The sequence below is a fragment of the Pseudorasbora parva genome, chromosome 13 (genome assembly GCF_024679245.1).
Source record: "Pseudorasbora parva isolate DD20220531a chromosome 13, ASM2467924v1, whole genome shotgun sequence".
Lineage (NCBI taxonomy): Eukaryota > Metazoa > Chordata > Actinopteri > Cypriniformes > Gobionidae > Pseudorasbora > Pseudorasbora parva.
Window position 1 is genome coordinate 38,723,107 of NC_090184.1, and position 22,560 is coordinate 38,745,666.

General features: G+C 38.9%; 1 protein-coding gene across 1 annotated transcript in view; it reads left to right on the forward strand.

Moving 5' to 3' along the window:
• Positions 1–16,867, forward strand: part of ptpn18 (protein tyrosine phosphatase non-receptor type 18) — a 30,345-nt gene extending 13,478 nt beyond the window's left edge. The window contains exons 10-17 of the mRNA XM_067414326.1: positions 1,880–1,957; positions 2,180–2,257; positions 2,646–2,737; positions 4,113–4,429; positions 7,335–7,366; positions 7,817–7,850; positions 9,634–9,723; positions 13,686–16,867. Of these exons, the coding sequence (XP_067270427.1) occupies positions 1,880–1,957; positions 2,180–2,257; positions 2,646–2,737; positions 4,113–4,429; positions 7,335–7,366; positions 7,817–7,850; positions 9,634–9,723; positions 13,686–13,759 (795 nt within the window). The 3' untranslated portion in view covers positions 13,760–16,867. The remainder of the gene's footprint in view (positions 1–1,879; positions 1,958–2,179; positions 2,258–2,645; positions 2,738–4,112; positions 4,430–7,334; positions 7,367–7,816; positions 7,851–9,633; positions 9,724–13,685) is intronic.
• Positions 16,868–22,560: the final 5,693 nt, after the last annotated feature.

Sequence of the window (22,560 nt, forward strand, 5' to 3'; positions counted from 1 at the left end):
TGTGAAAGTATTCGGCCCCCTTGAACTTTGCAACCTTTTGCCACATTTCAAACATAAAGATATAAAACTGTATTTTTTTGTGAAGAATCAACAACAAGTGGGACACAATCATAAAGTGGAATTACATTTATTGGATATTTCAAACTTTTTTAACAAATCAAAAACTGAAAAATTGGGCGCGCAAAATTATTCGGCCCCTTTACTTTCAGTGCAGCAAACTCTCTCCAGAAGTTCAGTGAGGATCTCTGAATGATCCAATGTTGACCTAAATGACTAATGATGATAAATAGAATCCACCTGTGTGTAATCAAGTCTCCGTATAAATGCACCTGCACTGTGATAGTCTCAGAGGTCCGTTTAAAGCGCAGAGAGCATCATGAAGAACAAGGAACACACCAGGCAGGTCCGAGATACTGTTGTGGAGAAGTTTAAAGACGGATTTGGATACAAAAAGATTTCCCAAGCTTTAAACTTCCCAAGGAGCACTGTGCAAGCAATAATATTGAAATGGAAGGAGTATCAGACCACTGCAAATCTATCAAGACCTGGCCATCCCTCTAAACTTTCAGCTTAAAATCTGGCCTTTATGGAAGAGTGGCAAGAAGAAAGCCATTTCTTAAAGATATCCATAAAAAGTGTTGTTTAAAGTTTGCCACAAGCCACCTGGGAGACACACCAAACATGTGGAAGAAGGTGCTCTGGTCAGATGAAACCAAAATGTAACTTTTTGGCAACAATGCAAAACGTTATGTTTGACGTAACAGCAACGCAGCTCATCACCCTGAACACACCATCCCCACTGTCACACATGGTGGTGGCAGCATCATGGTTTGGGCCTGCTTTTCTTCAGCAGGGACAGGGAAGATGGATGGAGCCAAATACAGGACCATTCTGGAAGAAAACCTGATGGAGTCTGCAAAAGATCTGAGACTGGGACAGAGATTTGTCTTCCAACAAGACAATGATCCAAAACATAAAGCAAAATCTACAATGGAATGGTTCAAAAATAAACATATCCAGGTGTTAGAATGGCCAAGTCAAAGTCCAGACCTGAATCCAATCGAGAATCTGTGGAAAGAACTGAAAACTGCTGTTCACAAACACTCTCCATCCAACCTCACTGAGCTCGAGCTGTTCTGCAAGGAGGAATGGGCAAAAATTTCAGTCTCTCAATGTGCAAAACTGAGAGACATACCCCAAGCGTCTTACAGCTGTAATTGCGGCAAAAGGTGGCACTACAAAGTATTAACTTAAGGGGGCCGAATAATTTTGCATGCCCAATTTTTCAGTTTTTGAAAAAAAGTTTGAAATATCCAATAAATTTAATTCCACTTCATGATTGTGTCCCACTTGATTCTTCACAAAAAATTAGTTTCATATCATTATGTTTGAAGCCTGAAATGTGGCAAAAGTTCGCAAAGTTCAAGGGGGCCGAATACTTTTGCAAGGCACTGTATATGTATGTGTGTGTGTGTGTGTGTGTGTGTGGGGGGGGGGGGGGGGGGTTATATTACATAGTAGATTGTAGGGACCAAATTTCCCCATAAGGATAGTAAAACCTGAGATTACCTACATTGTGGGAACCAGCCAGCGGTGCCCCCTTTTCAAAAGGCTTATAAATCATACAGGATGACTTTTTTTGAGAAAGTAAAAATGCAGAATGTTTCCTTTGATGGGTAGGTTTAGGGGCAGGGGCAGTGTAAGGGGATAGAAAATACGGTTTGTACAGTATAAAAACCATTACGCCTATGGAGAGTCCCCACAAAGATAGTGAACCAGGTGTGTGTGTGGGTGTGTGTGTGCGTGTGCGTGTGCGTGTGCGTGTGTGGAGTGTTCTGTTCTTAAATTCTAAATTATATATGCATTAATTTATTCTTAGCAAATACAGGAGGATTTTAATATCTTGGACCTGGTGTTAGAGCTCAGAAGACAGAGACATTCAGCTGTGCAGACCAAGGTAACATCAGAACATGATTTATTTGTATGCCACAGACAATGGAAAGCATCTACAACTTAAGTTTTTAAGCTATATTTGAATCTTCTGGCCATTAAAGCAGCTCAAGCTATGTTTTTATCTAATCCGAGCACATGGATAGGCTCATTCAGCCCTGTCTGTCATATTCAACAACACCATGTTTATTCCTGATATCAAGAGTCATGTTTGTGTGAATTTCCTCAGGAGCAGTACGGATTTCTCTTTCATACAGTTGCTCAGATGTTTCAGAAGTTCTTGCAGGCGAAAAACAAGCCTACAGAGGTAAGACACGAACTGCTGCTCTCTGAAAAAAAAAAATCAGACCCCAAACTTTTAAACGGTAGTTTAAATAAATAAAATTAAAAAGGACAGGTAGGTCATCATTGGTAAAAAAAATAATAATTTTGTGTGATTGTTGTTTTATAATGAAATCTCTCTGCCATTGAATCTCCCATTTTTACATCACATCTTGTTTTACTTCCTCAAGACCTTGAGCCCTGAGCTTTAAAAGGCAGTTTAGCAGGAAATGTGCTCGCTGTGTGCTTCCTCTATTCAAATGCTCTAGCATCTTTCAGCAGTTTAACATAGACGCTCTGTGTAGCTGCTTTACCACACGGTGTATGCATTTCACATTTTGTTTGTCTTTTTTTATATATATTGGAAATACAAGACTTCGACCTCTCTGTACATCAATGCGGTTCCGCCAAAGGCTCCATTGAAATCAGGATCATTAGGCAGCTACAACGTATCCTCTAAAACACGGTAAGACCACAAAAGCCCCTCATTTACAAATTTTGCAGATGTCTGTGATTAAAATCGCTGGTGGCAACACAGTCAGAGGCCAATTTGAGATTGACAACAGCCCGAATCTGCTAACTAAGGGACCGTGCGTCACACAGGTGGACTCAGCCAAGACGCAAGCTGTTATTGTTGGTTCTGTCTCACACACCACAGGGAGCAATTTGAACTTTTCTTGTCTAACACGTAACTACATCAGAGTTAATCTCATGAGTCATCGATAGCTGGGTATATATTTCTTTGCACAGTGGCATTCATGGTGGCATTTCTGCTTTGCATACAGATGAATATGACTTTTGTAATGAATATTGATCCAAAGATGTGAATATTTTGCATGAATGCCTGCTCAGATTATACAGAGCAGTTAATCATTTCAAGTCACTATGTTCTGTTATTGCATAAATAACATATTTCTTAAGACATATCGAATGCAAATGTGACAGTTGGTCATTATACGTTGCTGTGTATGGGGTCTCACAATGCACCAATGTATTCAAGACACCCAGAGCAAAATATGAGTGAGCTACTAGTATTACATCACTGTATAATCTAATGCAATCTACATTGTCACAAATACCCATTTATTTATAAACTAGCAAAATAATTGACCTGATCTCTTTAGCATAAGGATTATATTATATTATGATTCTTACTTTTTTTGTGGTTGCTTGTCTACCGGAAAATGTCAACTACAAGCCTCTAACAGCTCTTGTGTTTCTCACCAATTTCTCACCCATTTTATTGTCCTGTAAGTAAGATCACAGAATGCCCCTAATAAGTGTACTTTATGCTGCTTTAGATAAAATATGTACAATTATATGTTAAATGATAGCTTGCTAAATGTGGGGTAAGGACTTGGTTGTTAAAGCATCGTTGTTGATGTAACCCCTTCGGTTCTGCTAGCACTGCTCCGAGCGGGATTGAAACTGCTGTTTCCGGCATGGGACTGGGCATGCTAACAAGGGCGCTATAAACTACAGCTTCTAGCCTCAGTCGCTAATTTGCCTCTTGAGGCCTGGGGAGTAAGGTTTACACGTACAGCTCTTACTACCTGGCCTCCCTAAGCTTCACTCCCATCCGGGTCATGGCATCAATATAACCCCTTCGGTTCTACTAGCTCTGCCCTCTGAATGGGATTCAAACCGGCGTTTCCAGTGTCATGACAAATCGGGTCCTCCCTTGAAATCCTCCCTTGAAAAATGCCTTTTGAGGCCAGGACAGTGAGGTTAACTTGAACAGCTCTTACTAGCTGGCCTTCGTTATATTTGAGATGTAGGAATTTAGTGAATTTTCATTTCATGCGAACTGTAAATGTGTACTTGTCTGTGTGTGGTTTCAGAAATCCTCCCCTCAAGGCCAGGCTTTCTTATCCTCTTCCTCAGGCCAGGATGAATGACACTTATGCAGTCGTCAACAAGTCAAAATTGCAGCCCCCCAGCTCTGCCCCCCATTCGATGACTGTTCATTACTATGACAATGGAAATTTAGAGAAAAGCAATAACAATGCTCTCTACAGTGCAGTCAAACCAAAAAACAGACCTGGATCATTCCTTCCTCCTCCCCACTCACCAGTTTATGACAAATCAATAACAGCCAATCAGAGAGGAGGACTGGCACCTAAAGGAGCAGATCATGAGGGTTATGAGCTATTGCCAGGTAAGAGACAATTTGAATGGCTCGTATTTTTATCAAATTCATCTTTTATTCCACAATTAGTGGTGGCTTTGTTTGATTTTCACCTGACGAATAAAGCATACATTTCAGTATCCATTAAGTAACCACAAAGCACTGACCTTGAACCAGTATTATTGTAGTATTATTTATATTATGCTATTATAGATTTTATACAATGTTGTAGTTTTATAAAGAATTTTGCTTTAATGTATTTTTATTTCTGTTAATGTTTTTAGTCATTTTAGTACTGCAAATTAAATTTTTTATTTTTTCAGTTAGTTGCCAAGGCATTTTCATTTTGTTTCATTTTATGTTTTTTAATCGATTTTTATTTTATGTAAATTAATAAAAAAGTTTGAAAATGAAGAAAATTAATTAAAGAAAATGCAGTTTTAATTGTACAGGTCCTTCTCAAAATATGAGCATATTGTGATAAAAGTTCATTATTTTCCATAATGTAATGATAAACATTAAACTTTCATATATTTTAGATTAATTGCACACCAACTGAAATATGTCAGGTCTTTTATTGTTTTAATACTGATGATCTCCAAAAATTAGCATATTTCATCCGACCAATAAAAGAAAAGTGTTTTTAATACAAAAAAGTCAACCTTCAAATAATTATGTTCAGTTATGCACTCAATACTTGGTGGGGAATCCTTTTGCAGAAATGACTGCTTCAATGCGGCGTGGCATGGAGGCGATCAGCCTGTGGCACTGCTGAGGTGTTATGGAGGCCCAGGATGCTTCGATAGCGGCCTTAAGCTCATCCAGAGTGTTGGGTCTTGCGTCTCTCAACTTTCTCTTCACAATATCCCACAGATTCTCTATGGGGTTCAGGTCAGGAGAGTTGGCAGGCCAATTGAGCACAGTAATACCATGGTCAGTAAACCATTGTTGACCAGTGGTTTTGGCACTGTGAGCAGGTGTCAGGTCATGCTGGTCGTCTCCATAAAGCTTTTCAGCAGATGAAAGCATGAAGTGCTCCAAAATCTCCTGATAGCTAGCTGCATTGACCCTGCCCTTGATAAAACACAGTGGACCAACACCAGCAGCTGACATGGCACCCCAGACCATCACTGACTGTGGGTACTTGACACTGGACTTCAGGCATTTTGGCATTTCCTTTTCCCCAGTCTTCCTCCAGACTCTGGCACCTTGATTTCCGAATGACATGCAAAATTTGCTTTCATCCAAAAAAAGTACTTTGGACTTACTTCTCCACAATCTTCCTCAGGGTCCGGTCACCTTTTCTCGTTGTGCAGCGTTTTTGCCACACTTTTTCCTTCCCATAGACTTACCACTGAGGTGCCTTGATACAGCACTCTGGGAACAGCCGATTCGTTCAAAAATTTCTTTCTGTGTCTTACCCTCTCACTTGAGGGTGTCAATGATGGCCTTCTGGACAGCAGTCAGGTCGGCAGTCTTACCCATGATTGCGGTTTTGAGCAATGAACCAGGCTGGGAGTTTTTAAAAGCCTCAGGAATCTTTTGCAGGTGTTTAGAGTTAATTAGTTGATTCAGATGATTAGGTTAATAGCTCGTTTAGAGAACCTTTTCATGATATGCTAATTTTTTGAGATAGGAATTTTGGGTTTTATGCGCTGTATGCCAAAATCATTAGTATTAAAACAATAAAAGACCTGAAATATTTCAGTTGGTGTGCAATGAATCTAAAATATATGAAAGTTTAATTTTTATCATTACATAAATAATGGACTTTTATCACAATATGCTAATTTTTTTAGAAGGACCTGTATGATAGTTCGCTAGAACAACACAAACATTGGTCAGTGCAAAACGTGTGTATAGTTGCCAGGGCTGTGGGTGGTTTCCAGGGTGTTGATATGCAGTTGCTGGGGTGTTTTGAGTGGTTAGCAGGGTGTTGCTATGCAGTTGCTAGGGTGTTGCAGGGGGATTTTCATTGCAATAATATGGACTTGCTAGGGTGTTCAAGGAACATCCTGGAAACCACTTAAAACATCCTAACAACAGCATATAAACGCCCCGGAAACCACCCACAGCAGCACTGTAGCAACTGCATAGCAACGCCCTGGCAACTATCTACCATTTAAGTTTTGCACAGACCATCAACATCTTTTATACTGCGAATCTTGCTGAACTGACGATGAATTAAAGTAGACAAAAAATGCAAGATCATTTCAGACAGAGGGAACTTGTTTGTTTTAGGAGAGCAAAGTTAGGAAACTTCTGCTTGCAGTTTTCACTGTCCTCTCATGACTCTGTTCTATATGAGTTCTTCTCTTTCATGTGATCACCAGGGTATTCAGAGCCCTCTCCTTTGGTGTTTATCTTTTAAAATTCAGTTATTTTTGAAGCTTATATTTCCATATCTCTCAGGGAATTAAAATGCCTCTGTTTCATCTGTTATTTGAACTTGTAAAGTATCGACAGAGTCCTAACAGGTGAAGTGTGTAATTTCTGTGCCACCAAATAGAAATAGTCAGCAACATACAGTGCATACTGAACAGTATTCAATAAGTAGTAAGAGAGTTTTACTTTTTGAACATAGCCAGTGTTTTCAAGCAGGTTTCATAAACTGCCATTGGTCAAATAAGCAGATATTTTCGCCTCCAAAATCACAGCATTTGCTGAGCCAAAAGGTAAAACATCAGATGTTTGTATAGCACCAGTGTTTACACACCAGTTAAATATCAACCTACCAATGGCTTACTGTGTTTTTATTAATATTTAGAGATGTACAATGCCTAAAAATACATATTTTGCCTCTTAAAACTAATTGTAAACAGTAAAATAATTTGCAATACTTTTTTTGTAGTTGTAATGGTGGTGTTGATTCAGTTATATCCAAGATAATACTTTTTTAAAATTAATTCTGAATAAATCTTTTTTCCTCTCTCAGGGGAGTTGAGGTCCATGAATAGAGATGCACAGGTAAATCAACTGTTTGGTATTAAGATTATGCAGTCATTTTTGCTTTGCAGATGGGTTTGTTCGGTCTTCATGTTAGAATATTAGATGCCAAAGGAAAGTGCTAAGTACAGATTAATCATTTATACGTAGTTATTGGCCTGTATTTCCTCTCTGCACACTTGTAGATGTGTCAGATTTCCCCTCTGTTTGTGTTTCACATCAGATTCACATTCAGCCTCTTCCTGTGATATGAGGCTTCTAGCTGAGATCACACTCACAAGTTAACAAGCTTAAGCAAATAATTACAGACAGTACATTTAGTAAAAATAACCTGACAGATTGAATATTTCCACTGAATATGATTCTAATGTGTATTTGACTGATGATCACAGTATTTTTAACCCTGATAATCACAGATTAGGATCTGCAAATAATATCATTAAATAATTAAATGAAATGTCTGTTCCTCAGCCACATGGTCATCTTTCACGATCCCCAAGTGCAAGTAAGTGTTGGTTACATGTTTTATTTACTATGCAAGTTGGTCTGGAAAACAATGAAGTGACATTTATACATGATATCTATCAGTATTGTTTATTATTTATAAAATTAAAAGATTTTAAATGTATTCCACAAATAAATAAATAAAATGCTAAGGCTAAATGGGGGTTGACAAATTGTATCCCTTTTTTAAATTTTTTATATATAATTATGATACATGATTTATGGTCTATTAACTGAGAAATAGAAAAAAAATTGAATTAATGTGTCCCAAATCATAGTCCCTAATGAGTATTCCAAAGATGAGTATTTCCCGCTGAAATCCACCAATACCACTGGAATTAAAAACATTACTACAAGCTTACTGTTATAAATTGAGCTAAGGTAAGCAGATAGTTTTGAACAATGGCTGGTACTCAAAAATGTATTTGGGATCATTTTAACCGGGAAAAAAAGTTAAGAATTGATGCGTTAAAATATTAAATAATATTTTCTTAAACTGAACATGTTAATTACCTGTCATCTCTTGGAATATGTAAATGTCAGGATTTTCCTATAAGTCCTTATTAGCAGAACATTTTACACATGCGGAAAACCAATTGTTTAGTCAAAAATTGAAGAAGGTCTATATTATCAAGCTTTCTAACTTAAAAGTAAGACAATTCTTGTTATTGTTTAACTATAGCATTAGTTACAGTAAAGATGTAATTACAAGACATTCATGGCTCCTCATTACCATGCTTAGGCCAAGTTAACTGTTCGGCTCATGCAAATCTTTACACTTTTGGAGCGCGCTGGTGAACCCACCTGCAGTGATCTGCACAGCACTCGTGCAAAATTAAACACTTGGGCTTCAGTCACAGCTTACCGCTTTCGTACAGCTTATAAAAGCTCCAAACACTCTGTGTATACAAGGCATTAATAGTCTGCCTCTGTGTTTCTGTGTGGGCCATCAGAATAGCGGCAATGTGAGAAGCGCCAGTACACAAGAAAAAGTGAGGGTACGATAATGGATGTGTCCGGAAAACCTATAGGTAGCTCACTCGTTGCCTCGCTGCTTTTTTAGACAGTGGCTTGTAAGGCAGCGTTTTGTGCAAAAAGGCACCTCACGATTAGATGAAGATTAGATGAAGGTCTCTCAAGAGACAGGAAGTGAAGGAAACATTAGATTCAGACGTGCCTTGATGCCTTCCTGCCATGAAATGTGTCCTCCGAAGGAAGCATTTTCCAGGTTTCGGACGCAGCCAATAATTAAAACAGAAAACTTCCGGTACTGCGAACCGACCAACTTCGAGCACTGCTTTTAAGGCCTAGTAGTGTAAGTAGGTGAACTGTGACACATCTTTGGTCACACCGTACAGCCATTTTAACACTAGTACTAGTAAAGGCAAAATGTAAGGTGTCATGCTAATATTTTAAATAAGAGACAAGCTGCATAATTAATAACTGTTCTCAAAAACATTGTTAATATAATCTCACCCAAACGTTCACCCAGATGAGAGCATCTGCCTTGTTTGTATAGACAAATTTGAACCTACAGAGCTGAGGTTGAATGACCTCATATTATATGTCAACCATCCATTTACGAATGCATTCAATTCAGACCATAAAGAGTAACATGTGTTGTTAGTGATGTAGGAGTTGTTACAGTTCCCTGGAGGCTCCTTATCAACCAGATGAGTGTGAAACGCTATCTAGCAGTAAACAGGAAGAAGTGTTAGATCAGTGTCAGTTTCAATCTCATGCTCTGAGTTTTGTTTTCAAGTTATTAAACTTGTTTTTCTCAGCGGAGAGCCAGTCTTCTACAGATGATGATTATGAATATGTGTCTAGCGTTGTCAAGGACACCAGCAGCCCATTTGCCCCGGGCGGCCTGGGTGAGTAACGCCATATGCACACAAAGTCTTAATTCTGTACTGATCAGATACATATTTAGGTTTGGATGGGTTTTTTGGACAAATCTGCAAGTTTCTAGTTTCTCTAAAAGCTGCACGGCTGCCAAAATCAATCTTATTGTACTTGTGTAAATTGCTAATTTGTAATTTAGTAAATAAAAATAAATAAATAGCTGTTTTACAATAGGTAAACTGATGGATTGTTGGCAGAGAACAGCTTTCTAGACCACACACACAGTTACAACCACAAAAACGTCTCATCACAGGGTGGTTTCCCAGCCTCAAAGCAACATGGATCATATCTGGAAACAAACCCCCAATCTTTATTAATGAAGCATTTATTCAATCAACTCAACAATATGTTTCCATCCAACGGGGAAAATTTAAAGGGATAGTTCACCCAAAAATGAATTTACTGACCTTCAAGTTCTTGAAATTATTTTGATATAAAGAAGATATTTTGAAAAATGATGGTAATCGTAGCCTTTGGAAGACAACTCTAGTTACCAACATTTTTCAAAATATTCTTTTGTGTTCAGCTCATACAGATTTGGAACAACTTGAGGGAGTCTTAGGCCCCGTCCACACGGAGATGCATTTAGCTGTATCTGGCATTTTGGAAGCATAAATCCGATATTTTCTGAAACCGGGTGTGGATAGAGTGGATAAATCTGAAAACGACATTCTTACGTTTTCGTGTGTACAGCCAATCCGTATATTTAGCAAAATGCTGATGTCATCACACTATGTCCAGCTTGGTGAAAGAGTTAAGGGATACAACTACGGGCACTGGGCATGCGCACATCAATATTCTGTCATTTAATTACCGTATCTGCATTATTGTGAGGGTAGGTTTAGGGTTGGGGTAGGTGTAGGCATTAATAAAACACAAATCTGTTAAAGGGGGGGTGAAACACTCAGTTTCAGTCAATCTCATGTCAATCTTGAGTACCTATAGAGTAGTATTGCATCCTTCATATCTCCGAAAAGTCTTTAGTTTTATCATATTTATAAAAGAAATATAGGCTGTACCGAGTCTTTCCGGAAAAAAACGAGCGCCTGGAGGCGTATCGTGTGGGCGGAGCTAAAGAATGACAAGCGCGCAAAGCGGTGACGTCCTCAAGCGTGGAGAAACCCATCTATCTCAGCTAATACAGATAATGATCCACAATCAAATCTGAGGGAGAAATAAATTGAACAGGAGAAACGGCAACATCAGGATGTCCGTCTCTGTGGTATGTAAGTTACTGTATTTAATGGCCTCTCCACATTTGTGTGTGTTTACTCGCAGAGTATGAGGACATGATTCGGTTTATGGACTATTGTATGCGACTAGACCTTAGAAGTAGCAAGCAAAACGGTTTTGCACGTCAGAATACTGTAACGTTATACAGAGAACAACAATGGAGTAACCGTTAGCGCATTTGAATGACGAAGCACGCCATCGTGTAGTTTACTGATGTTTACTCATGCGACGGTAGCCAATAGCAGAGACATTTGAAGCAGTTTAAGTTAACTCACCGTCGAAGCTTTATCGCTGGGACCGCTCCGTCAGAAACACACTTCTTTGGTATGATTTGGTAAAGTCCTGTGACAGCAGTGGCGTGTAAATCCATTTTGAGACGCAACTGAAACGATGTTGTCAAGCTTCCCGTCATTTCTGCGTTCAAATCGGTTCAAATGCAGCGCTGCATTCCCGGAATGCTGTGCTGAAGAGTTGAAGTCGCTCGACGTCACCCATAGGAATAAAGTGGAGCGCGGCGCGGTTCACGGACGACTGGATCTGCAGCTGAGAGACTGTTTACAGCGTGCTCTAGTCACGCGAGCGCGCACCCTACCGGGAGAAGAGCCCGTACGGCCCATACAAGGACCTTCCGCTCTTATTAACGTCAAATAGACCCATACTCGAAAAAAACTCGCCGAAACTTGTGAGAAACCGGAAGGAGTATTTTTGACACAGAAATACTCCATCAAACGTCCAACATTAGTTTTTGAAACTTTGTCTATGTTTAGGATGGGAATCCAAGTCTTTAACAGTGTAAAAAGCTCAGTATGCATGAAACAGCATTTCACCCCCCCTTTAAGTAGCAAATGTATTTATTGTTATTTTATCGTGAGATTTTGCCTCACTTCCTACCACTGCTATACCCATAGACAGTAAAAGAAATGGACAGAGCTATCCCATTGACGTCAACGGCGGAAAAATGAGGCCAATCAGAGGCACTCAATTCCTGATGGCTGAGCTAACTGTGCAGGCTCAGACTGAGCTTGACGACGTAGATGTGACGTAAGCCTCCTGTCTGACTGCTGTAGGTCTTCTAGTAGTTGTGGAAAGTAAAATCTGAATCACTTTGTTTAAATATTTTCTCCCGTTGCTTTTGGCTCACTATGGGCTTCTCCCCATTCTTCTCCCTTGACTTTGTCAGACTTTATGTCTCCACGTCCCCCCGACTGTCTCATAGACAGTAAAAGATTGTTTCTGAATGTCTCCTCATGTCTATACGGTAATTTCTCAACTGTGCGACAGAGTCGCGTTGGTTATGACGCATTCGCTAGCCTATTTTTACAAAAACAGCTTCTACGGGGCGATAGTGTAAGATACAAGGTAACGGAGCCTTTTATGCATTGTCTTGTTTCTTTAAACGCCTCAGATGTAAAGTTATTCACTGTCAAAGTGACGCAAAAATGAATGAGAGTCAATGGGATGCTAACAGCAGGTGATGGCTTGGTTAGCAATGGCCGCCCCTATGGGTGGAACGCTTTCCGAGCGCTAGATTACCCCCTTGGCTATACCCCTTCTAGCCACAACTCTTCTTCTCCATTTTTAGTTTATTTCAGTGGCAGAATTACAGCACCACACACTGGCCTGGCATGTATACTACATCGTTTTGAGTCGTTTTCATTGCTCTCGTGTGACCACAGATATTTCTTCAAACAAGGAGAAAAAAAAAGATCAGATTGGGAAAGTTCTAGCTTCGTGTGGACGGGACCTAAATGATAACAGAATTTTCATTTTTGTGTAAATTATCCCTTTAACTTATGTGCAAAATTGGAATATTGCATAAAACATTTGCGAACAAAGCACTGTTTCTATCTCATGGGTTCAAGAGAACAATCTCATCACTTCCTGGGAAATTGGTGCAAAATATCTGTAATAAAAATAGCCGTTTGCAATCAGGGAGACAACTGTGGCTCTTTTTGTCCTACATCATAAATTACTTGCGCCTCAGAGCGTGCAGACGAAACACGATAAATATTCAGACGTTCAGATGCCTGATGTTTGGGAACGCAATCATGTGAGACGCTTCTGGGAGGTCATTATACCAAATCATTCTGAGGACAGACTTTGGCTCAGGCATTTCAGAATGATCTAACCAACATTTGAAATGCTGTGCAATGAAATTGGTCCGCTGGTTAGTCCAGTTATCTAATCACATTCACTGTTGAGGCAAAGTCACGTGTGTTTTTTTGTTGCTCATCAAGGGATTTATTCAGTAAATGTGATTCCATCAGTTTATGCGCATGTCTTTTTATCGGATAAAAACATGTTGTATCCCAAAATGTTTACAATAGTTGGATGGAATAACATGGCTAATGTCATTCAAAACCTTTATGACTTTCATCTGTGGAACAAAAATAATGACAATTTGAAAATAGTTGTATGAAAGCCACAGAAGAAAGTCAGTCTTATGTTTTCGGATGACATGAGGATGAGTAAATAATTACAGAATGTTTATTTTTGAGCGAAGTATCCCTTTAAACGCTCAGAACATCCGAGTTAGCACCTCCTCTGATGATGTAGCGTTATTCAGGACGTGAAAAATCGAAATGATCCAAGAACCCTTTAAAATATATTTGTTCATATTGACCTGTGCTCCGTTATCTGGTGTTTCTCAGGACACCTGGTGATTTTAATCTTTGTCTTTGTTTGTCTTGTGCTTCAGGTTTCAACTGTCGCATAAAGAAACCCAAAGGCCCACGAGATCCACCGGCTGAATGGAGTCGTGCGGAAAGATGAAGCGGAAACAGGTTTTAGGTTTTATAAAAAGTTGATGCACAGCTAATTATACACTGGGTAATAGAGCGTTTATTTATTTCCTGTAGAGGTTGTACTTCTTGTTTCGTTTGTATTGCTGTTTTATTCACTGTAGCAATTTATGATGATGTAGTTTAGTTTATTAATGTATTTGTGAGGTAACTTTAAGAGAATTTGAGTGTTGATTTAAAAACTCATTTTTTGTTTGTTTTGTTGTTTTTAATTGTTTTAGTCCACTTACGTTATTCACATTTTTATGTGCCATAATGGTAAATGTTGGTGGTAATCTGTATATGGTATGGTAATATATGAATCTGACATTAGTAAATTGCTATTTAGTAGGCTGCTTAGTTGCAGTAAATGTTCTCATTGAGTAGTTTTTAATGTTTTCATAGTATACTGAACCTTTTTTCAAGGCTTCAAATTTGATATGATATGACACCCTTTAGCAGGGGGTGTCAAACTCCTCTCTGGAAGGGCTACAGTCCTACCGAGTTAAGTCTCAACACACACATGGGTGTTTATTCATGCTTGAAGGGCACTTTGGGAAGGGGACGGCATTTGTAGGGGCGTTTCAAACGAAAGTCCTAAAGTTTCATAACTCAATCCCTTCGCAAAGGGCCCATCCACAAGTCTGTTATAAAGTAGGGAACATGCGATAGTCATTTCAAGGAAGTAATTTAATTGTTTATAGTCACGTGACCCAGGGTGACAGATTCATTTCAAGCCCAGGACACACCAAGCCGGGCCGACTGCGTTGCCACCTCTTATTGGCTGCGTCTCAGCCAAAAATCTTCAACATGTATTTCATATTAACTTTCATAAGTATGAATTGTGTTTAATGCTTAACTTATCAAATTAAGCACAGATTGGGAACACACACATATAAAGCATTTTTTTTTTTATGTATATATATTTGTATATTAACGGCTATAATAAGATATTCCTTTGTCGTGGTATCATTCCATGTGAAGCTAATGAGGCGTTTCATCGCTCCCTTCGCCAAGTGCGTTCCAGAACGTTTCATTATGACACACAAGTGCCCTGCTCTAAATCCATGACAAACATTTTTTTTTCCATAACTAACACGAGAAAATAATGAGACGTGGCAACAAATGATAACTGTGACTATAACAACATAAAATAACATTGACGAAAAAAGACGAGACTAAAATGTAGTCTTTAAAAAAAAAAAAACACTCTTGTTTTTGTCGTAAAAAAAGAGGAGATAAAAAATTTACAGACTTTCATGCTTGAGGTCGTCAGATGTCAAGATTTTAAATCCCCCAATCAGAGCTTTTCTTTTCAATGGATACATTTTCGGCCCGGTGTTTACTTTAATATTTCCTTTCTTTGCGGAAGAAGCACAGTTGATCTAAAAACACAGACAAACAAGTAAGCAGGAGTTCAGCGATCTGAGATTTTCTGCTTAAATGAAAGTCTCTTTCAGCCTGTCTGTGTTCCTTTATGAGTTTTCTGTAACTAAATTTGCGAAAAAACCTTCTCAATGATGTATTGTAATAAATTTAAACATGAAATCTCGATCTTTATGAATAAATGCAATCACGCAGCTTTGTAACAATACATAGACCTTTTTTGCTGTTGTTTTAAAAGAAAAACATGAATATAATTTGGAATTACTATGAGAGGAAATAAAAATAGATGCATTTAGATATGAGCTTATATATGAAAGTGCAATGATTCTGATTAATAATAATAATAATAATTCATTACATTTATATAGCGCTTTTCTAGACACCCAAAGCGTTTACATATAGAAGGGGGAAATCTCCTCAGCCATCACCAATGTGCAGCATCCACCTGGATGATGCTACGGCAGCCATTTTGCGCCAGAACGCCCACCGCACACCAGCTGATTGGTGGAGAGGACAGAGGCCAATGGGCAAATTTGGCCAGGATGCCGGGGTTACACCCCTACTCTTTATCGAAGGACATAATTTAATAATCGAAGTGATTTTTAACAACCACAGAGAGACGGGACCTCGGTTTAACGTCTCATCTGAAGGACGGTGCTCTTTGACAGTATAGTGTCCCCATCACTATACTGGGGCATTAGGACACACACAGACCACAGGGTGAGCACCCCCTGCTGGCCTCACTAACACCTGTACCAGCAGCTACCTGGTTTTACCAGTTGGTCTCCCATCCAGGTACTGACCAGGCTCAGCCCTGCTTAGCTTCAGTGGGAAACCATTCTTGGGCTACAGGGTGATATGGCTGCTAAATGTTGATAAACATTTCTTAACTGTGAATGTGATCATTTCAAAACAACCACCCTCATCTCCATAGACGTAATGTTATTTATATTGTACAAACTGTATATTCTATCCTCTTAAACTAACCCTATCCCTAAACCTACCCCTCACAAAAAACTTTCAGCATTTTTACATTTTGCCATCTGGTTTATGGGGGCACGTTTTAGAGGGACACAGGAAGTGTCCTTATAAACCATGTTTACGTTATAATACTCATGTCATTACACATTTGTGGCCTCATAAACACACACATTTTCTCACACCTCATTGCTATATTGATACTGTGTTTTTTTTTACACAGTGTTGGTATTTAACACTGTTTGTCATTTAACAAGAAGTATAACATATTTATAAAAGAAGTAAAACAAGTGGTAATAATAATAGTAGTATTAGCATTAATCCTGTGGATTTTGTAGGCAGGTTAAAACTGGATTTAGATTTTTTTTAATGTAGTATAAAAGGAATGCCAATGCTTTATGTTTAATAATAAACATAATAATAGTAATAAATGCATTAATATTTAAATGTTGCATTTCGCAGGTAGTTTAAGACTGGCTTTAGATTTTTAAAAATATACTGTAAGGGAATATTAATATTTTTTATGTTTTATGTTTATGTTACATTAAGTTGCTACAAACATGATGACGTTTTTATTAACTAAGATTAAACAACCTCTCTTCCATTAATTTCCTTTTATCATTGTAAAGCTGCTTTGGAAAATATCAATGTTGTAAAAAGCGCTATATAAATGAAGGTGACTTGACTAAATTTAAAGCTACACTGTGTAACTTTTTTAGTTTATTTTTAGCTTCTCTTTTCAAGTAATAAAGTATTCTCGTAAGTTTATAATATGCCATAGAAAATACATACGGGTGAGGGGTTCGAATGCCGGTCGCCATGTTTCCCCTCCATCTTGAAAGTACATTAGACAAAGAGGGACATACCCGTAAATTCAAGCTTCGCCTTTCGCGTTTTAACACTCGATGGCACCGTCTCGAATCTGAAGAGGGGGGTTGCCATGTTAATCTTGGACTAAATCAGCCACCGTAGAAGTTAAAACGAAATCAGAATTGAAAGGAACAGAAACTATTATTCACTGGATGGTCATATACCTTTTCACTGCTAGATGGGGGAAAATATCACACAGTGTAGCTTTAAAAATAGCTGATAAAATGAACACTCCTCCCCACTTCAAGGACTCTTCAAAGTGAGAATGGCATAGGGATGCTCACTTCCAACTGGAATTTGCCTGTATTTTTCAAATAAGCCTGAAGGATTTGACTAGATGGATCAGGTGCGTTCAGTTGAGGCTGAAGCGAAACTACAGGACTGTGGCCCTTCAGGAACTGAGTTTCACATCCCTGCGTCAAGTCAACAGCTCGTTTGTCTTTGTTGCGATATGGTGTGTTTGTCAGTAGAGGGCAGTGTTGAGGTGTAGTTTCTCTTCATGGCACACCACAGAAAGACAGATCACTCAGGTCATTAAAATATAGTCATTTACAGACAACACGTGCAAAATTATTGATGCCACCTCATCTCATCTACGAATCTACCCCTTTTGATAGTCAACTATAAGAACATCTTAAAGAATGACGTTGTGTGCTGTGTATAATTTAAGCGTTTTAAATTCAGTTCCAAATCCTGTGTGGACTATCTGACAATCTCAGCACTCATTCCTGGGATAGAACCATAAAACGTGCCCTCTAAACTCCAGTGCGATTTTATTCCCGTCATGAAAATCAATGGAATCTTAAGTTGTGCTTAAAGCAGAGAGCACGTTTTCCCAGATGCTCGGCCTGTTGGCAGCGTTCCTGGATGCGTGTTTTTGATGATGAATCATTCTTGCAGTATGGTAACAGCAGTATCACACAGAAATGCTATGAGATGCTCTCTACTGCTCTTTACACCATATCAAACATGCATCGCGTGGTTAAGACGGACTGCTTTAATGCAGCTGCGACATGAAGACTTGAAATCATATCATGTTAAAAGGTCTGATGACTTCTTATAAAATAGATAGATCTGGTCTTGGATGCTGATTGCTCAATATAGCATTCCAGCTGTGCTAAAACACGTGATATAGGCTGAATTTGTACTGCATTTTTGCAACTGTGAAGGAAGATTATACTTTTTAATAATGAATAAAAGCATGATTTGTGCTGACATTATAACCTTCTGATTTACCCAAATAAACAATGTTGAATGTCTTTAAGTCATTAGATGTTATTTTAGTCGAATGGGATTTACTTGTAAGTATGTTTTCATTTTCTTTAATATTTAAAAGTTGCCCTATAGGATTTTTGCAGTAAAATATCCAGAAAACTCCAGGTCAATGTTATATATTTTGTTCAGTTGAGTTCTTACAATATCCCAAATGTTTCCAACTATTTGTAAATTGTGAGAAAACTGCTATTTCAAGCAATGAACCGTGACGTCTGAAGGAGTCGCCTGTCACTTGCGTCACATCTGATTTACCCTCGGTTTCTGGTTTTATTCTGCAGAAGAGCTTTTACTCTTAGCAGTGTGAACAAGTGTCACAGCAGCCGCTGAACGAACGCAGAGTAACGTCATAACATCATTTTAAATGCACTTAAATGTATCTAATATGATAAACAGAGCTGTGTTACCTCATACTCATGAATCATGACCGGAAAAGCGTAAATGGCGCCGGCGACTGTATCCCGTCATAATAAAAGTCCCGCTGCTCGCTGTTCGCCATGTGTTGCATAACAATCGCTGGTTTTCTGTTATGCTTTTTGTTTAGTGTGTGTGTGTATTATAACGTTATAAAGTGTATTATATTTTTTCACACACACACATCAAAGGTGTATTAAGTAGAACACAATTTAATAGGTAAAATAAAAATATGGGGAAATGATTTTCTGTTTTTATTTTAGCTAGTAAATGGTGTACTACTTAACACAGCTTTGATAATTCGTGTTGCTGTACAAGAGCTGTCCAAAACAAAAACAATGATTATTATATCAAAAAGTCCCTGTAGATGTGTTTTAGCCTGAGGGAGATTTACTCTGAAGGTGTTGCAGTCAACAGAGACTCCATTTTTAGTCATGCAGTGAATATTTTGACTCCAGTCCTGCTTCAGCTCTTTCTCTCTCTCTCTCTTTGTGTGTGTGTGTGTGTGTGTGTGTGTGTGTGTGTGTGTGTGTGTGTGTGTGTGTGTGTGTGTGTGTGTGTGTGTGTGTGTGTGTGTGTGTGTGTGTGCGCGCGCGCGCGCATGTGTGTGCTTATGAGTGTGATGAGACCAAAAGAGCTCAATAGAGGAGTTTGAGGACACACCGATGGATGGAAAAAAATAACAATGAAACATCAACAGACAGACTAAGAGCAGAGGCTGTTTACTAGAGTTCTGCTAATGGCTGCTCTGTTAGCAGTAAAGCCTGTAGGGTGTGTGTGTGTGTGTGTGTGTGTGTGTGTGTGTGTGTGTGTGTGTGTGTGTGTGTGTGTGTGTGTGTGTGTGTGTGTGTGTGTGTGTGTGTGTGTGTGTGTGTGTGTGTGTGTGTGTGTGTGTGTGTGTGTGTTGGTCTCCTCTGAGCTCCTCTGGCTGGGTAATCCCATTCAGCACATGCTAATGTGAAACCAGTATCTAATGACCTTCTGCCATGGCTTTTCAACCCAGGCCTGGAGCAATCTCACAGCAACATCTCATAGATGCTCTCTCCAAGAACGCCCCCACAGTAACACTCAAGCATCCCAGTGAACAAACCATCTCACCATAAAATCTCTTATCACAACATCACTGCAGAGTGGGTCAGGTGTTATGGTTTGAGTAAATTATTATTGTAATTTTAGGGTACAGTTACTGGCAGCATCCCAATTTGCATATCAGTTCTATATAGTGTACACAGTCATGCCAATAAAGCTTGTTAGCATTCAAGAATAGGATTAGTGTCTACTTTTAGTAACCTTTACCAACTTTTTGTCCAGTTATAATGTATATACTGTCATTTCTTGATCAAAAATAAAGTAATATTGTGAACTATTGTTACAATTTAAACTAACTGACAACTGACGGCCACTTTACTAGGTACACCTTGCCTTTTGCCCTATATCAAAAGGTGCTGTTCCAAATTGACATGATAAAGTCATGCATTTTCTGCAGATTTGTCGGCTGCACAGCCATGCTGTGAATCTCCTGTTCCAGCACATCCCAAAACTGCTCAATTGGATTGAGATTTGGTGAATGTGGAGGCCATTTGAGTTTAGTCAACTCACCATCATGTTCAAGAAACCAGTTTGAGATGATCTGAGCTTTGTGACATGGTCTTATCCAGCTAGAAGTAGCCATCAGAAGATAAACTGTGGTCATAAAGGGATGGACATGGTCAGCAATAACACTCAGGTAGGCTGTGGCATTTAAACGATACTCAATTGGTACAAAACGGCCTAAAGTGTGCCAAGAAAATATATAACACATTACAACAGCAGCAGCCTGAACCATTGATACAAGGCAGGATGGATCCATGCTTTCATGTTGTTTACACCAAATTCTGACCCTACCCTCTGAATGTTGTAGCTGAAATCGAGACTCATTAGACCTCAACAATCTTCTATTGCACAATGTTGGTGAGCCGGTGCAAAATGTAGCCTCAGTGCTAGCTGACGGTATGTCTTCTGCTGCTGTCGCTCATCTGCTTCAAGCTTCGATGTGTCGTGTGTATCAGCTCAAACAAATCTGGCAATTCTCCTCTGATCTCTGGCATCACTGGATATTTTCTGTGTTTCTGACCATAAGCTCTTGTGCGTGAAAATCTAAGATCAGCAGTTTCTGAAATACTCAGACCAGCACGCCTGGCACCAACAACCATGCCACAATCAAAGTCACTTAAATCACTGTCCATCTCCATTTTGGATGCTTGGTTTGAACTTCATCATTACATTATCAGATGTTTGCACATTAACCCTTTTAACACCTTTGCCGGCATTCTATCAATAGTTTTTGATAGTTTTCAATGTCTTGTTGTACATTTAAATGCACTCATTAATCTCTGTTTATTATTGCAGTTTTAGAGTCAGTGTTAAAGCTATAAAGAACAGTGCGCATAGCGCATCCAGAACAGTTGGTACATTTACCAGCTCCCATGAAGGCAAGTCAGTTAACACTCTGTGAGGCTCTTTTATTGTTGTTTCAAGATGGATTCACAGTCATCTGTTAGGTTATTAATCAGAGTGTGACTTTAAAAAGCGTTCAGTGTCCTCCAAAGACAGCCACCAGTCTCTTCATGACCCCGAGATCATAAGCATCTCTTTCAGCCAATGTCCGCAGTGAGAAAACAGTCACTTCTGAAGGAAGACAAAGACAGTGAGTGAGCGAGAGAGACTAGAGGCCGTGGCGGCCCTCAGGCTGGTTTGGATCCAGCAGACAAGGGAGGCCTGTGTTCACTAGAGCACATGGATATTGATCTGCTCCCTGCCGTCTCACTGCCCATCTGTTTGGGTGAAGACTGCGATACCTCCACACTACAACTCCCGCTTGCCGTCTCCATGGAGACTAATCCATTTATCCGACTGAATTACAGTATCGGTCAACTTTTTTTCTACTCAGTAGCCATTTTGTGATTGTCAATCTGGTTTTTAACTTTGACTTTTATTGATTAGTCAATGGTCACATACATTTACAAAAGCTTTTATCAGAAGGGAGTAGTACACCAAAAATAGAATATTCATGTGCATTTATAATAAACAGCATATATGTGATCAAATATCAGTTCAATATTAAAAAAACAACAGTGCAAGAAACATTTTTTTTGGTTCATATTTAATTCCATATGTCCCTATATAGCATATGTATTTATTGAACAGACACCTAATCTAAAGTGACTGACAACTGGGGGTCATGTCTCCTCAAGAAAGTCTAAATATAGCTTAATTGTCCAGAAAGAATATATCTGGATTTAGTTTAAAAAATGCAGGTAAAATAAGGTGACAAGGAGTTACTTAAAGTGCTTTTATTTGTTTTTGTTTTTACTTTTTTTTTCATGTGTGTATGGATGTTTGTGAAAGTAAACGTTCGGCAAAGTTGTAAAGTCGAAAGTGCACAATAAATACTATTATCGTCTCTCAAAAAGAAGAATCGACTCTGAACCGCCTACAGAAGCCTACAAGTCTTTTGTATTCGAATACCACTGCGTGACGGTTCTTCCTCACTATGACATTCACATAATGTCCGCCTATGTTGTACGTTGTCCACACGCGAACAACTTGTCTCGCCTTCAAACATGTTTACATGACGATGAGAAAAGTGAAAGATGGGACAATTTACCCAGTTTATTTGGACCAGCTTGCTCCTCAGCATCATAACATGTAAGTATATGAATAATTATTGATGTATTGCAGCCTGGTGTTCAAAATAAGTAGTTTTGTATTTTATAGTAGGCTATTGTGCTAACGTTATTCGACTAACTCGCAGTATTACTGACTTACAGAAACAGATAAGCAGCTGTGGGTCACTAAAACTGTCTATTAATGCAGATTGTCTGTCGTTCTTAT